The 14,794-nt window shown below is 52.4% G+C and overlaps 6 protein-coding genes across 6 annotated transcripts; 3 read left to right on the top strand and 3 right to left on the bottom strand.

Moving 5' to 3' along the window:
- Window positions 1-279: 279 nt before the first annotated feature.
- On the bottom strand, window positions 280-2,163 carry Z517_00038 (uncharacterized protein; the record flags this gene model as incomplete). Its single annotated transcript, XM_013433004.1, has 1 exon — window positions 280-2,163. The coding sequence occupies one exon, from the start codon at window positions 2,161-2,163 to the stop codon at window positions 280-282; it is 1,884 nt and encodes a 627-aa protein (XP_013288458.1).
- An 825-nt stretch (window positions 2,164-2,988) lies between these two features.
- Window positions 2,989-5,447, top strand: Z517_00037 (uncharacterized protein; the record flags this gene model as incomplete). The annotated part of the gene is made up of 2 exons (XM_013433003.1): window positions 2,989-3,334; window positions 3,448-5,447. 2 exons carry the CDS (start codon window positions 2,989-2,991, stop codon window positions 5,445-5,447), a joined length of 2,346 nt encoding a protein of 781 aa, XP_013288457.1.
- A 659-nt stretch (window positions 5,448-6,106) lies between these two features.
- On the top strand, window positions 6,107-7,231 carry Z517_00036 (acyl-CoA thioesterase II; the record flags this gene model as incomplete). The annotated part of the gene is made up of 1 exon (XM_013433002.1): window positions 6,107-7,231. The coding sequence occupies one exon, from the start codon at window positions 6,107-6,109 to the stop codon at window positions 7,229-7,231; it is 1,125 nt and encodes a 374-aa protein (XP_013288456.1).
- Window positions 7,232-7,312: 81 nt separating this feature from the next.
- On the bottom strand, window positions 7,313-8,787 carry Z517_00035 (uncharacterized protein; the record flags this gene model as incomplete). The annotated part of the gene is made up of 2 exons (XM_013433001.1): window positions 7,313-8,201; window positions 8,291-8,787. The coding sequence occupies 2 exons, from the start codon at window positions 8,785-8,787 to the stop codon at window positions 7,313-7,315; spliced, it is 1,386 nt and encodes a 461-aa protein (XP_013288455.1).
- Window positions 8,788-10,175: 1,388 nt separating this feature from the next.
- On the bottom strand, window positions 10,176-11,621 carry Z517_00034 (uncharacterized protein; the record flags this gene model as incomplete). The annotated part of the gene is made up of 1 exon (XM_013433000.1): window positions 10,176-11,621. One exon carries the CDS (start codon window positions 11,619-11,621, stop codon window positions 10,176-10,178), a length of 1,446 nt encoding a protein of 481 aa, XP_013288454.1.
- Window positions 11,622-13,837: 2,216 nt separating this feature from the next.
- Z517_00033 (uncharacterized protein) lies at window positions 13,838-14,752 on the top strand (the record flags this gene model as incomplete). The annotated part of the gene is made up of 1 exon (XM_013432999.1): window positions 13,838-14,752. The coding sequence occupies one exon, from the start codon at window positions 13,838-13,840 to the stop codon at window positions 14,750-14,752; it is 915 nt and encodes a 304-aa protein (XP_013288453.1).
- Window positions 14,753-14,794: the final 42 nt, after the last annotated feature.

Below are 14,794 nucleotides of genomic sequence, written 5' to 3'. Positions count from 1 at the left end.
AAACCCCTCGAGAGGATCGCCATTAAAGGGCGCCGTAAATGGTTAAAGCCTAAAACCTTGAAGACTGAGGCGTGGGAAAATCGAAGTATCAGGTCCTATTCAACTCTTACGTCTATCCAACCGGACTTTACCACACTGTTCTGTTCTTATAGTCATATTTGAGCAGCCATATGCGGAGGAAGATAATGTTATCATTCTCATATGTGTGACTGTTCAGATCCTACGGTGGTCTCCGCTAGTGGCTTTCTTACACCACTCTCTCAGAGGTAGGAAGTGTTATTACAGTCGCACGCGCCCGGCTTTCAGACTCCTCCAATTTTCCTGCGTAAACGGTACATACTGAGTCGCACCCGGCGGCAGCCAATATATGACGTCTGCTGACTGGCGGTCGAGGTGGCTGACTTTGTCGGGATCCATGCCTTCGGCACGAAGTCTGCCTTTTTGGACTTTCATAGTGCCCGTGTAGTCTAGTTGCGAGACAAAGCGAAGAAAAAGAGGCACTGCATAGCGAGGAAGCGCTGAGATGGCATGCTTGGTCAGGCCTGCGAAATCGAAAGTGGACACAGACACCCCGGCCGCAGGGAGGATAGCGGCACACCCAGCTCTGCCATCAGCGTTTGGAACTTGGATGCCGTAGACACTTATCTCGGCAACCTGGTCGAAGGCGCCGAGGACATCGCCGACTTCGTTGGTACTGACATTCTCGCTCTTCCAGCGGAAAGTGTCGCCCAGACGGTCGACGAAGTAAAGACGACCCTCGGAATCTTGACGCATGAGGTCTCCGGACCTGAGCCATAGATCGCCTCTCTTAAAGACATCTTTGATCTTCTTCTTTTCTGTCGCCTGAGAATTTTTATAATATCCGGGAAATGCTGCCTCCGGATTGGCAGGGTCCAGTCGATGGATTGCCTCGCCGGCTTCACCAGTCTTACACTCAATGGCGAATCCATTCTTGTCCAGCAGGAGTTCTTCGGTAGTAACATCGATCTTCACACGCTTTTCGGCATCGTTGTTCATCCAACGCCAGCACAAACCCCGAATTCCAACGGCGTTTCGACCAAATTCGCCTCTATTAGCATTAAAACTTAGGCCTAAGCTGTCGGTTGAGGCGTACAATTCGTTTATTGTTTCAATACCGAAGCGTTGACGAAAAGGCTCCCAGACATCCGGTCGCATGCCGTTGCCCCATGCCCTGGTCACACAGTGTTGTTTGTCTAGAGGGTTTGCCGGAGCGTTGATAAGGTATCGACATACTTCTCCAACGTACTGGATGGTGTCGGCTCTGGATTTTCGCACCTCTGGCCAGAATGTTTTATGGCTGAACTTTCGACTCAACACTACTGTCGAACCAGCGAAGATTGAAGGGGTGACACACAGTCCATGGGCTGCTCCGTGGTAAAGTGGCAGAGCCGTGTACATTCTGTTCCTTGGTTCCAGTTTCAAGTACTGCGCGATAGTCCTGGCAACGTTGATCTCGCGGCCGCGCTGTTTGATAGTTCCCTTCGGCATACCCGTCGTTCCGGATGTGTAGATCAATGAAGAAAGGTCTTCGGGTTTCAGGCCTTGCCATCTCTCACTGGGGATCGCAGTAGACTCTTGAAGAGAGGAGATGAATTCGGTATCGTAGTAGATAGTTTGCGTGCCGTGAGAACCCAACTCTTCTTCACACGGCTGCACTAGTTTCAGCTGGGTACGCGCAGCCAAAAGAAATCTTGCATCGCACAGCTTGACACAGTGGACAAGGGCTGCGGCAGTCAGATTGTAGTTGATGAACGACGGACAGGCTCCAATCGCCTCTAGGCCAAACCATATCAAAAGATATTCCGGGCTATTCTCGCCATCAAGCGCCACAATCTCATGCCGTTTGATGCCAAGATCCTTCATCAGCCAGTTGGCCACACGCTGGATGTCGTGAAAGAACTGCTTGTACGAAAAAGCTCTGTCTTCGAAGATGAGAAAGAGATTGTCCGCGTTGGGTCCAAGGGCATGGTCTTCAATGAGGTGATAGACTAGCGGCTTCCCCTGTCGAAACCTCTTGGAGATGAATTGAAGTGATCTTTGTCTAGCCCTAGCTGGAGAATCGGATGACAAGTCATGCCTGATCAAGTAGCGAGCATCGAGATAGGCTGCTGCGGCGAGACTGCCAGCAACGACTGCCGCCATACTGGAGACTTTGTCTGGTTAGATGACTCTCCGCGCAGAAAGGATACTCACTCACGCGACATGGCCAGAGAAACGGCAGATAGTTTAGCAGCTTGTGAGGCTCACTGTCGATGTTCCTTTGAAGTAGGAGGTTTTGGTCATATTGGCTCCTCAAATAGTACATCATCACAAGACTCCTCAGATTCACAGGTGCAAATGCGACAGAGCGGAATGACATTGTGTTAAGCCTTGCCATGCCACACCTCGGGCCGGGGCTTGGGAAAATGTGCTTCAGACGCTTAGGAAGCTTATGTCAATACGTAAGACACCAGCAACGAACTTGGGGACGCACTGACAACATAACAGGCTCTGTATACCCCAGCTACAACGCCCGGTCGTCTTCACTTCCAACACAATGTATCAGTTTGACAGCATCAGAGGTACAATGAAGCGTATTCAACAGCGGGCCGAGGAAAGCGTTCGCATCTCCAATGTCTGGTTATTCCAAGCATGCATAATTCTGTGCAGCGCAATAATGCTCGGTACGAGTACTAGGTAAACGGTTTACCGAATAGAGCAGCCACTTTTTGCGTGGGATTGTGGGGCCCGGAACCCTGGAGTCCCCCCACGCTCCCCGGACCCTCCAAGGTTCCCCGCTTGCCCGCTTCCTCCTGGACGGGGTCTGTATGCTGCGCTCATCTCGCTCAACCATTTGCCATGATCTCCTGCGGCATCTTTACTTCAGCTTCTGTATAGGCGGCTAGACCGGGGCTTGCTGCTCTCCTTCTACTGAGGAGACATCCTCACCTCGCGTGGGTCACTTAACTCTTGCTCCTCCTTTCCATCATGTCGTCGCCGAGCGCGGAACGTGAACATCAGCCCCATGAAATTAACAAGAGAAAAGCAAACGAGGTACCGCCCGACGCCGGCGGAAAGCGACGTGCCGCCAGAGCCTGCCTCTCATGCCGCAGTCGGAAAGTCCGCTGCGATGTGCTGAGGGATGGGCCGCCTTGCACAAATTGCCGCCTGGACAACGTGATGTGTCTTCTCAGAGAGTCGACTCGCACCCGGGTTCGTCCATCAAGCGAAACGGTTGAAACAACTACCAGAGTGAATGGCACTGATGCTGACGCTGATGCTGACGTTGATGCGGATGCCAACGCTGATTTTCCGGTGGCTCTTACCTTTGAAGGTACGCTTCACCTCCTTTATCTCATCTTTCTCAAGTTCCACGACTGCTAAATTCCCCTTCTTCGTCTCTGAAGATGAAAAGGACTAGACAGCCTTTACTTACTTGAATTGCAGGCTCACGAGGGGCGCAAACAGCGATACAGGCCTCATCCCCGGCCGGGAACAGAGCCAACTCACGTAGAAGCTCGACAACCAGTCCGGTGGCGACTTCCACCGGTCCTACACCCCTTTCAGCAGATCACCAAGCTCAGGGACTGCCGTCGTATATTCGCCCGCTCTCTAGATTACTGAGTCCGGAAGACCTTGAATATCTAACTAAGAAAGGGGCCTTGACACTACCGGACCGCCTGCTTCAACGTGAGCTTCTTCGAAAGTACATTCAATATGTCTATCCCTTTATGCCAGCCTTGGAACTGTCGGCCTTCATTTCACCGATTGTTCGCGGTGATGGGAATGGCTCGGTTAGCTTGCTCCTGTTCCAGGCAGTCATGTTCGTCAGCGTCACGTTCGTTGACCTCGAGTTTCTTCAGGCCAGAGGATACCAGAGCCGCAGATCGGCGCGGAAGATCTTCTTCGAGAGGGTGCGGCTGCTCTACGATTTTGATTGCGAGACCGATAGGACCACCATCCTCCAGGCTGTGTTGCTGATGACATACTGGTATGAGACGCCAGAGGACGAGAAGGACACGTGGTATTGGACCGGCATCGCGCTGTCCCAGGCCCAAGTCCTGAGCATGCACCGAAACCCTGACTACCTGGACGTCGGACCGGCAGTGAAACGCTTGCGGAAAAGAATCTGGTGGTCCTGCTTGATACGAGATCGCCTTATGGCTCTGGGCATGCGTCGGCCGACACGAATTCGGACGGGCGACTTTAACGTCCCCATCCTGACATTGGACGATTTTGAGACCGACCCGTTCAAGGACGATGTATTACGATACCTTGGACGGCTGCCCATGACGGAAGATACTGTGGCCAGGAAAAGCATTTCAATGGCTTGTATTGAGCTTACAAAGCTCTGTATTCATATTGGAAATATTCTCTTCACTCAGTATTCGATCCTAGGCAACCCAACCAGTGGTGCGTCGGAGGAGAACATGACGATGATGGTGATGCCTCGCAAGTCCACCGAGCAAATAAACGACATGATCAAGTGCGATTTCAACCTCCAGGACTGGCTGCAAAACCTCGATCCCACCTGTCGCTACAAGAAAGGCTGTCCCTCGGTCGAAGAAGGGAAAGGAACCCTATACGACGAAAGTCGGAGAGTTTTAAACTTCCATCTGGCCATGATACACATGGCTTACCTCACGGCGACGGCAATCTTGCACCGACCGTGGGTACTGCGCTCGAATGCGAGTGCCGGTGCCGACAATCGAATGAATGTCCTTCTGTCGGGCAACAAGGTCACCGACGCCGCGATCGGAATCACCGAAATAGTGTATGATCTCTGCCGCTCGGGACAGATACGATACGCCTCTACTACCACAATTCCGGTGCTCGTGTCGGCCATCCTCATTCACCTAATCGACATTCGCTCTTGCCGAGAGGAAGCTCGGTATACTTCGATAGGGAGATTCTACCAGTGCTGGCAAGCCCTCCAGCATCTTCGAGAGATGTATGCTTCGGCGGACTACGCTGTATGGTTTCTGGAGACAGTCATCCGAAAAGCCAACGTCCACATCCCCATGTTCAAGATGGATCCATTGCCTGCGAGTCCGAGACTCCCACCCCCGCAGTCCGGAGTATCTCATTTCCCGACAAGACTTACCAGCAATTCCGTCGATCCGCTTGGGATTGAGCCTGCAGGTCAGCTCGTCACGACGGAGAACCTACACTCAACCTTCCAGAACTTCAGAGGCACGCCCACTGATACCGCAAACACCGGCGTGAGTGGTTCTACTATGCTCAACAACAATAGGCAGGGATTTGGGACGACTTTGCCATCACGTACGGAAACTTCATCATTTCTAGATTCGGACTTACCAAACACCATCAACGTTGACCCACAAGGTAATATGTGGACTGAATATGACGCGGACGCCGACCTGCTCCAAGCACTGGTTCAATTTGACGCCGATTCAACAATATTTACCTCTGGAACAGGAGTATGAGATCGAGACTCTGGAGAGACACTCATATTGTGTTTGTGATCTCCTAATGAAAGGTCATGACCATTGCAGTTCTTGTGTGTCAGGCGCGAGAGTTGATATGTAAACCTTCTCCCGTCTGTTTAAAGATTCCTCGGACGTGGTATCACATAGTGTTGATTGTTCCGAGTAGAGTCAGTTTAAGGGGGGTCAATGACCCCCATCAATAATATATTGTGTTACCAACAAGGCAAATTCCAGCCTCGCGTCGACTAACAAGATTCTGCACGTGCGCATTGCCGAGGATTCGAGTTTTTAACTCCTCGGGCCGAGACTTCAGACATGTAGAAACAAGCATTGGACCTTGACTCGAACATGACAGCTTGAGCAGGCTCGTGTAACGCATGCGCAAGGCTGTCCCTGTCGCAATCAGGCTATTCTAGCTACGCAGTTCAGACCAACTGGATCCCTGATTCCAGTCATCAGCAGCCTCTGAGTCGTTCTGATCATCATTGACGGTATCTGAATCAGCAGTCGACATCTTCACGTAAAATGAGCTGCCGCCGTGGCCCATCACGACCCCAGAAATCGACTCTGTTGTCTGTTCAAAACACCTTCTTGAGAGGCAGATACCTTGTTCGACTTTGAGTTCCACAAAACACTCGCCCTGTCTCACTGGTGACATGTCAACCATCGAACGGAGAAGCTCTAGAGAAGGATCACAGTCCATGTCCCCGATCGAGCGAGAGCTCTCTCTTTCCCGAGTGAGGGGTGATTCTGCTGGCGGAGAAGAGGGTTTCACCAATAAAGCGCCCCTCACGCTTCCACCATGGGCTCGAGGGGTTTACGGCGGACAGATTATTGCCCAGGCATTGCTGGCTGCCTACGAGACCGTGCCCGCGGCATTTGCCGTGCATAGCATACATTGCCATTTCCTGAATGCCGCGACTGTGGACGCTCCAATCGTCTACCACGTGGAGAGGGTTCGCGATGGATCAAACTTCACCACTCGAGTCGTCCGCGCGAGACAGAGGCAGAGACTCGTCGCCTCGGCGACCGCCAGTTTTACTCGGGAAAGGACTGGAGCCAAGTCACTTAAACATGCATCGCCAATGCCGGACGACGAGACTCCGCCCCCTGACGACCTTGAGGCCCACGCACAGTCCGCCGCGGGTCAAGCGGACCCAGACCGTCCGTGTGATTGTGTGCGCTCTCGTCTGGAAAGTAAAGGTCTATTACCCCATGAGCGAAGAGCTCGACAATGGGTGCGAGCCCGTGGCAAAATTGGGGAGACATCCCCTCCTGACGGCGATAACAGGGGAGTTGGTCCCGGCTCGCAGGATGGACATCGGGCGCACGTCGCGGCGTTGGCTTACATGAGCGACAACTACTTCATCGGCACCGCCTATCGCGTCCACAATGCTTCTCGCTTTTCCGGCCTATCGTCGCCGCACCCGATGCTGGCGAGGACAGAGACCGCCGCTGCCGCTGCAGGATCAAACCCAGCGGCCGCGCAGGCGTATTTTGACTGGCTGGCCGAAGAGGAGCGCGACGACAACCGTGACGCCCCCCGGAACGACCAACGAGTGGAAACGATGGCGACTCTCGATCATACCATCTTCTTCCATGAGCCACGGCACTTTCGCGCCGACGAGTGGCTCCTGTTCGAAATGGAGAGCCCTTGGGCCGGCCACGAAAGAGGTCTGGTGGCGGGACGGATCTGGAGCCATCGGGGCACGTTGGTCGCTACGTGCGTTCAAGAAGGCGTGGCGAGATTATTCCAAAGTCAAAGCCACAGTAAACTATAGGTAGTCAGGACGTTATTCCGGTAGGTGTAGAGTCGTCAACTCTAAATTCTGATGTGAGGTGTGTTGAGTCCAATCCAATATCTACAAGTGGGCCTGAGCACCTAGCCTCTCTCGGGTGTCCCCCAATGCAAAATCATTGCGGTGTTTCCTGCTCCTGACCTTGTCGGCGTCCTGGTCTTTGATGCCCCGGGCCTCGACCGCAGGATTATAGCCTAACCAGCTGGTCCGCGCAATATCCTTGTTACTTAGTTTCCGGTTCACCTGACCATCGGCGCGCTTGTAGATGTTGATGACCACGGCGCCTCCGAGGCCCAGGTTATGTTGCAGCGCCACCGACGTCCCGTCTACGAGACGATTGTTGGCCCATCCACGCAGCTGCCACGTCAATTCGGCGCATTGTGCCAAACCTGTCGCCCCGATGGGGTGTCCTTTGGAGATCAAGCCGCCTGACGGGTTCACCACCACCTTCCCACCGTAGGTGATGTCGCCTCGGCGGACCATCTCGTGGGCCTTGCCAGGTTCACAGAACCCCAGAGCATCCACAACCACCATCTCATTGGTGGAGAAGCAGTCGTGCACCTCGCAGACCTTGACGTCGTCCGGCCTGATCCCGGCTTCTGTCATGGCGGCCCGAGCGGCTCGCTGGGTCATATCGTAGCCGACAAGTTCAATGGCACTTGTCTGGAAAGCCTTTTCCGAGTCCGTCAGGAATGACTGTCCCGCCATCAAGATCGCCTGGCTCTTCAGATGCGGTCGGGCATCTAAGAATCTCTGCGAGACGATCACGGCTGCGGCGGCGCCGTCACTAGTGGGACTACATTGGAGTTTCGTCAAGGGCGCAAAGATGTTGGGCGAATCCAGGACCTCCTGGAGAGAATACTTCTGGCGGAACTGCGCATAAGGGTTGCGCTGAGAGTGTTCGTGCGAGATGCGGCCAATCTCAGCAAAGTCCTCTGCCGTGGCGCCGTACCTGGGAGTCTCTTTGGTAAGTTGATTGATTGACTGCCTGGGGCAAGAATAAAAAAGTGAGACGGAGGGATAGAGGACAGCCAGACTCACTTTTGCATATACTCCCGACCTGCGTTGGCGAAATACTGTGCCGTCAAAGGTGACTGTTTCTCGATGCCGACTAGTTCCCTCATCTTCGCGGCGAAACGTCCACTGGAACTGGGTCGGTCGCCCCAGACACTCTTCAGGCTTCCAGGCTGCATCTTCTCAAAGCCCACCACCAGGACGCAGTCCACATTGCCGCTCCTCACGAGAGTCCGCGCCAAATAGAGGCCCACGGACCCTGTCGCACAGGCATTGCTCGTATTGATGATGGGGATGGTAGACATGCCAAACTGGTAAAAGACGCGCTGACCCGACGTCGAGTCGCCATACGCGAAACAGGCCACCCCGTGCTGGACGTCGTCATAGTTGATCTGCGCATCCAGCATGGCCTTGACACCGGCCTCGTAGCCCATCTCCGGATACTCGCGCAGCCCACGGGGCTTGATGAATTTCGTCATGCCCACTCCAAGCACGTAGGCTTGGTTGTCGGGTGGGTTCGCCATTGTTGATGCTGGAGAAAGTAAAGCCTGAAACCTTTGCTGCAAAAGGACACAACACTTGAGAATGACGTGAAGGGGGAACTTGGGACTTCACCTCAGAACCGTGTAACTCACGAGGGACTCGTATTCTCAAAGATAAACGAGCAACCACCTGATCGTTGGGTGGTTACATGTTGGCCGAGGTAGAGGAGGCTTCTCCGAGTGAGACAACTTCAGTGTGGGAGCCTCGCCTGAGTTCCGGCACAGCTTTGTCGGCACTTTCTGGCCCGATCACATTCAAAACGGTGGCAGCCCTACAAGCTGCTGTGCATCAATCAACCTGCAATTACAATCCAGTAAGCTGGAGGTGGTAGCATCACTTTCTGGAGAGTAGAAGAGGGCGGGGGTGGCGGAACAGGAGATAAAAGAGACATGACTATAAGCCTTTCGTCCTTCTCACTGCTATCGAGATAACATCATTCAGTGGAACACTGATTGAGTACTGATCGCACAGAGTAAAGTCCAAATCTACTTTCTGTCTCTTCTCCCCCTTAGGTGGACGACCTTATTCAGTCCAGACTCTTCCAACATCACCATGGCCGAGAGCTTTGCGTTCTAGGTATACACGAGTAAAACATCAGGAGAAGTCAGTCCCCAATCTCATGCCATGATCGAGCCCGATGTGAGCCACAATGAGGCGTGCTGGAATTCGGCATTTCGGAGCGGAGCGACCTCTTAGCGAGGCTGACACTCAGTCGCAGTAGTGGAAAGGCCCAGGAAGGTTTGTCTCTCGAAGTTGTAGCATCGACGCCGAACTCCGGCTGCTTTGATACGAAGCACGGTATGGGCGCGATGAAACCTGCCGAAACAGAATCGATGGAACATGGAGTGCACATCTTCGGGAAGCCGACAATATTTGATCATGGAATCGGCCTCCGGCCCGAGGAAGAAGAATGCCAACGTCGGCCCAGGTAAGTGATGAGGAGACTGCGAGCCAAGAGCATTGTCTGCGAGTGAGACTTTATGGTGGTTGAGACAACTATATTAGCGAAGTCCAACTATCTCTGGGGGTCTATCCCCCTATTCTTTTTGAGCTGCTAAGGAGCGTGGCTAGCTATGTATCGTAGAGAAAACATTAAGAGAGTGTCATTGCCTTGTCGTAGTGCATGGGCGACCTGCTCATCCAATCCTTCGGAACACTGATTATTCCACCTCGCGGGCTCTGAAGTCAAGCGACTCACGCTTGATTATCCCTGCCTAGGACATTATGGAAGGGATTCTAGTCTTCATAAAAATCTAGACAGATACCGAACAATTTTTCTTTCAAGCGGCCATAAACTTGAAATATATATATTGGATGGGAACTACGTTCCCTGTCCCAAGTTCGGTTGTTGGGAAGGACAGCTTGTGGCTTACCAGCCAGAACCGTAGCTTGATGTGGTGTAGGAGGTGTAGACCGGGTAGCTGGAGGTGCTATACGTGGTCGTGTAGGCTGGCGTCGTGTAGGTACTGTAGGTCGACGATGTACTGTAGCTCGGAGTCGAGTAGTAGGTGGACCTGGAGCTGCTGTACGCATAGCTGCTACTGTAGGTTGGGGTGCAGGAGTAGACCACGCTGCTGGTGGTGTACGTCACGGTGGCGGTGTATGTGTAGGTCGAGACGGACGTTGCGGTGTATGTCGACGCACTTGTCTCGGTCACTGTTGCGTAGACGGTCTTTGTGCTAGTGGTGGTCTCGGGAGCAGGACAGGTCGAGTAAGTCGTCGAGTAGACCACGGGAGCGCTGTACGATGAGTAGACGGGGGCACTGTATGACGAGTAGGTGGATGTAGCGTACGAAGAGTAGACTGGTGAGTACACGGACGTAGTGTATGAGGAGTAGACAGGTGAAGTGTATGAAGAGTATGCCGATGAGGTGTACGAGGAGTAGGATGGAGTGTACGAAGAGTAGACAGTCGAAGAGTATGAGGAGTAGGCCGAAGTAGTATACGATGAGTAGGTAGGTGAAGTGTATGAGGAGTAGACGGATGTAGTAGTGTATGAGGAGTGCACTGGTGAAGTGTACGTCGTCGACGTGGTATACTTGGAGGGAGATGTGTACGTGCTCGTGGGATAGACTGGGGTGGTGTAGGTAGAGTATGTCGAGTACGTCGAGGAGCTAGAGTAAGTGACGTAGGAAGAGTATTTTGAGCTTGACGTGTACACCGACGAGTATGCTGAGCTGGAAACGTATGGTGACGAGTATACCGAGCTAGATGTGTATACTGGTGAGTATGTCGAGGAGCTGGTATAAGAGACATAGGAAGAACTGCTCGTGTACGCAGAGTATGTTGAACTCGAGGTGTACACAGGTGAGTATACCGATGAGTATGTTGACGTGCTCGTATACGCTGGGGAGTAACTTGAGCTGGAAGTGTACTCAGAGGAGTATTTTGAGCTGGTCGTGTACGCTGGAGAGGAGTATGACGAGCTGTATGTGTACACAGGTGTAGAGGTAGTGTATGCAGACGAGTATGTCGAAGTGCTTGTGTACGCTGGAGATGAGTAGGTTGACGTGGATTTGTACACGGGTGAGTATGCTGAGGAGCTGGTGTACACAGACGAGTATGCCGATGTGCTCGTATATGCGGATGAATAGACCGATGTCGATGTGTATGCTGGTGAAGAGTATCCGGAAGCGGAGGTATATGCCGATGAAGAGTACGTGGAAGCTTTGCTGTCTTCCGAGTAGGCCGTGCTATAGGTCGAAGTGCTGTACTCTTGATAGTCGGTGTTATCCCTCTTCTGCTCGTGCGGATGGGGCAGACCCAAAGCAGATCCCGCCAGGACCGCGAGCAACAGTGAGCACCCAGCCAACATTGTGTAGAATCACTGAGAGATTCTCCTCACGTATACAAGGGAAGTAAAACAATTGGTAGTATTCTGCCAGAAGACGAGCGAATGTATCGGGTGAGACAGCAACCAGCGAACGTCTTTGATTCTTTGTGGACAGAGCGAAAGGTGAGGAATGAGAGTTGCTGGAAACGAAGGGGACTTATACTAATTCTTCAGGCTTACATTGAAAGCATGTGAGACATTGCTGACCACTCTATGGCCACCCTACAGAGAGGTGGATTGTGGTAGAGTTCAACTATTTCAGGAAAAGATGGTGTACATGCAGAGGGGCGGTACATGGGAGTCATCCACCCTGCAAGAAGTGTTCAATGAGAGGCAAGAGGAGATGTGGAGAATGAATAATCGAGATCTGTATGATTCAAGTAATGGCTACTGTCCAGACAACTATTTTTTTGCCAGGAACTTCAAGGGTCCCCAGCCTTGTCGACATGCTTATTCAAATCCATGAGCTTTTATGTATCTGGCCCGAATTGGCCCGTTCCTTGGGGAGTCCTTACCCCTCCTTCCGGAGCAATTCTGTCAGAGGCCGATGTTGATGCCAAGGTTAAAAGCGATAGCAACAATATTGATGTTGAGGAGACTGGAAACCACCGGGTCGCTCTTGGGTTGTCGATGCGATGCTCGGTACTTCCACGTAGAACAGTGTTGCTGACTTAGGTATAGTGGCGTTGCCAGTACTTCCTACTTGTAGCTGACTACTATAGTTGTAGCATTTTCAGGTTGTCCAATTACATCACTGTTTAATACCTATCCAGGCTAGCCTGAGCACTTAAATCCAAATAGACTGAAATAGGTACGAGTGTGGGGCACTCTTAGCCAGTACCGGAACTCGTCCAGTGTTCTTTATTTATACGCCATGCTGATATCGGAATATTCCCGGCCTCGGTGAGTTTTGCCCATCATATTATTCCCGACATTTCTATCTCACACAAATCGTTTGAAGCCTAGTTACCTCCGTGTCCTGGATCCGAGGCTTTTTGGCGCACTCTACAGTGTTGGCATCCGAGAAATGATTCTGTTCCTCCGACAAGTTCCGCTGACAGGGAGTCCCCATTACCCCAGTAGCCTTTACCAGAAACGTTAGAAAAGAGGGCTCAGAGGAAATGCAAAGGTATTTACGGTTTTACGTTGGCGCAACAGATACCATCAAGTCATATCTAGGTTCTCTTTCAGTAGAAAATCTAAGAGCGAACAAGGCCCCTCTCCTGCCCCCAAGAGAAAGTTTTACAAGCCATTCAGAGCCAATTCACGCTTTCTACGCTGGTGTATTTGCATCAAGGCCCTCTCGATCTTCTTCGAAGGTAAAGATGTCTTGAGCAGCCAGGGCTACTTACTCCAGCCGTTTCTTTCTCACATTTGAGGGTGTTGTGTCTCAGGTTAGGGGTCTTTTTGTCCCATCGCTATTCGTCATATGTAATGGCCATCCATACCTCCGCGAAAATAGCACGGAGTGTTCCCGCGGAAGGAATCTCGCAGTCAACAGAAGGAACTGGACAGAGAGCACCGCGAGGATGAATACTAACATAGAAGTCTGCTGGTTCCACAAAGATACAACCCTACATCAGTCGATCAATGGAGCCACAGACACCATCGACGGCGAGCTAGTGCGCAAGTAACATACAAAGACTGAGACACGGCTCGTGGTTGCTGAAGATATTCCAGTGAAGATCGAATAGCCAAGCCCGTTACCCCGAGATCTATGGCGACGGTATGTCAGTTCAATGCTGATGACATGGTCCAGACTGACAGCATGGCCATCATTGGTGCCGGTTGTGAGAATGACATGAAGTCAGTGAGAGCTGGCGGGTAGAACGGTGTATGTCATGTTGTGGAGAAGCTAGTTGGTGGCTAGGTACCAAGGACGCATTCCAGTTCTAGTCTCCATTCAAGTCATCGGCGTGAGACAAAAAGCGTAAACAGAGGCACATACGTCTTGTCTTCGACGGAGGGGTATTGGAGCACCCCGCGAGTGAGCACGCGAGGTAGCGAGTCTGGAGCAGTGGAGCTACATAGCCTTGGCAAGATCCAGCCTTGTTGTGACACAACTACTTGTATGACCGTCATATGCTGTCATTCAAGGCTCTCTCACCATCCCCACACTGCGCAGTTTTCTCCAACTCATAAAAAAGTTCGAGATTGCCTTGGTGATTGTGTAGTCCATAAAGGACAATATCTTTACCATGGGAAGGACGACCCGCGAGGTAGGCGGCTGTGTCGCCCTGCCTTTGGAATTGCCTAGAACAACATCTTTCCCCCGAACAGCCACCCACTACCTCTACCTGAAACCTCACGACCCCAAAGTCCCCGACGAAGACGCACCCAGATCTTTGTTCTTGGTCAACGTGCCTGTGTGCACTACCGAAAAGTCCCTGAGACATCTATTCACGACGCAGCTTCAAGGTGGACGCATACAGAGAGTGCACTTCTCCGAGAATGCTCCAGACAGACAACCCGCCTCCGCAACGAAATCAAGTCGGAAGCGCAAAAGAATGACCGCTGAAGAAATCGAGGCTGGACTGGACACGTACTCCCTCCTACGCGTGTTCGACAGGGAAATCCACAAGAGTGGCGCGTCTGCGATTGTTGTTTTTGTGGACAAACCTAGCATGGAACTCACCTTCAAAAGTGCCCAACGAGCCGCAAAGGCGGGCACGCCGATCGCGTGGGAAGACATGGAAGATGCCGGGTTCAACGAGGCGCCACGCCTCGGGCTGCCGAGATACGAACACCACAAATCACTACAATACCCCTCGCGCAAGGACCTTCTGCGCTCAGTCAACGCATACATGACTGCCTACGCCCAGCTTGAAGAGTCGCGGTCTCGCGAAAACGCACGCAAACGCGCAGTCCCCGACGACGATGGCTTCATTACTGTCACACGAGGATCAAGAGGTAGTGCACGGGTGGACGAAGCCAAGGAATCGGCGGAAAGACACAAGGAGAAAGCCACAGCGTTGGAGGACTTTTATCGCTTCCAGATGCGCGAGAAACGGAAGCAGGAGCAAGAGGAGATGGTGAAGCGGTTCGAGGAGGACAAAAAGAAAGTCGAGGAGATGAGGGCGAGGAGGGGGAAACTGGAAATCAGCGCAGGCTGATCTCTCTGATGTGGCCGTTATGGTCGCTGACGATGCAACAAC

This window comes from Fonsecaea pedrosoi (genome assembly GCF_000835455.1).
Source record: "Fonsecaea pedrosoi CBS 271.37 unplaced genomic scaffold supercont1.1, whole genome shotgun sequence".
NCBI lineage: Eukaryota > Fungi > Ascomycota > Eurotiomycetes > Chaetothyriales > Herpotrichiellaceae > Fonsecaea > Fonsecaea pedrosoi.
Note: the sequence above shows the minus strand (reverse complement) of the source record. Positions and strands in the feature narration are given on the sequence as shown.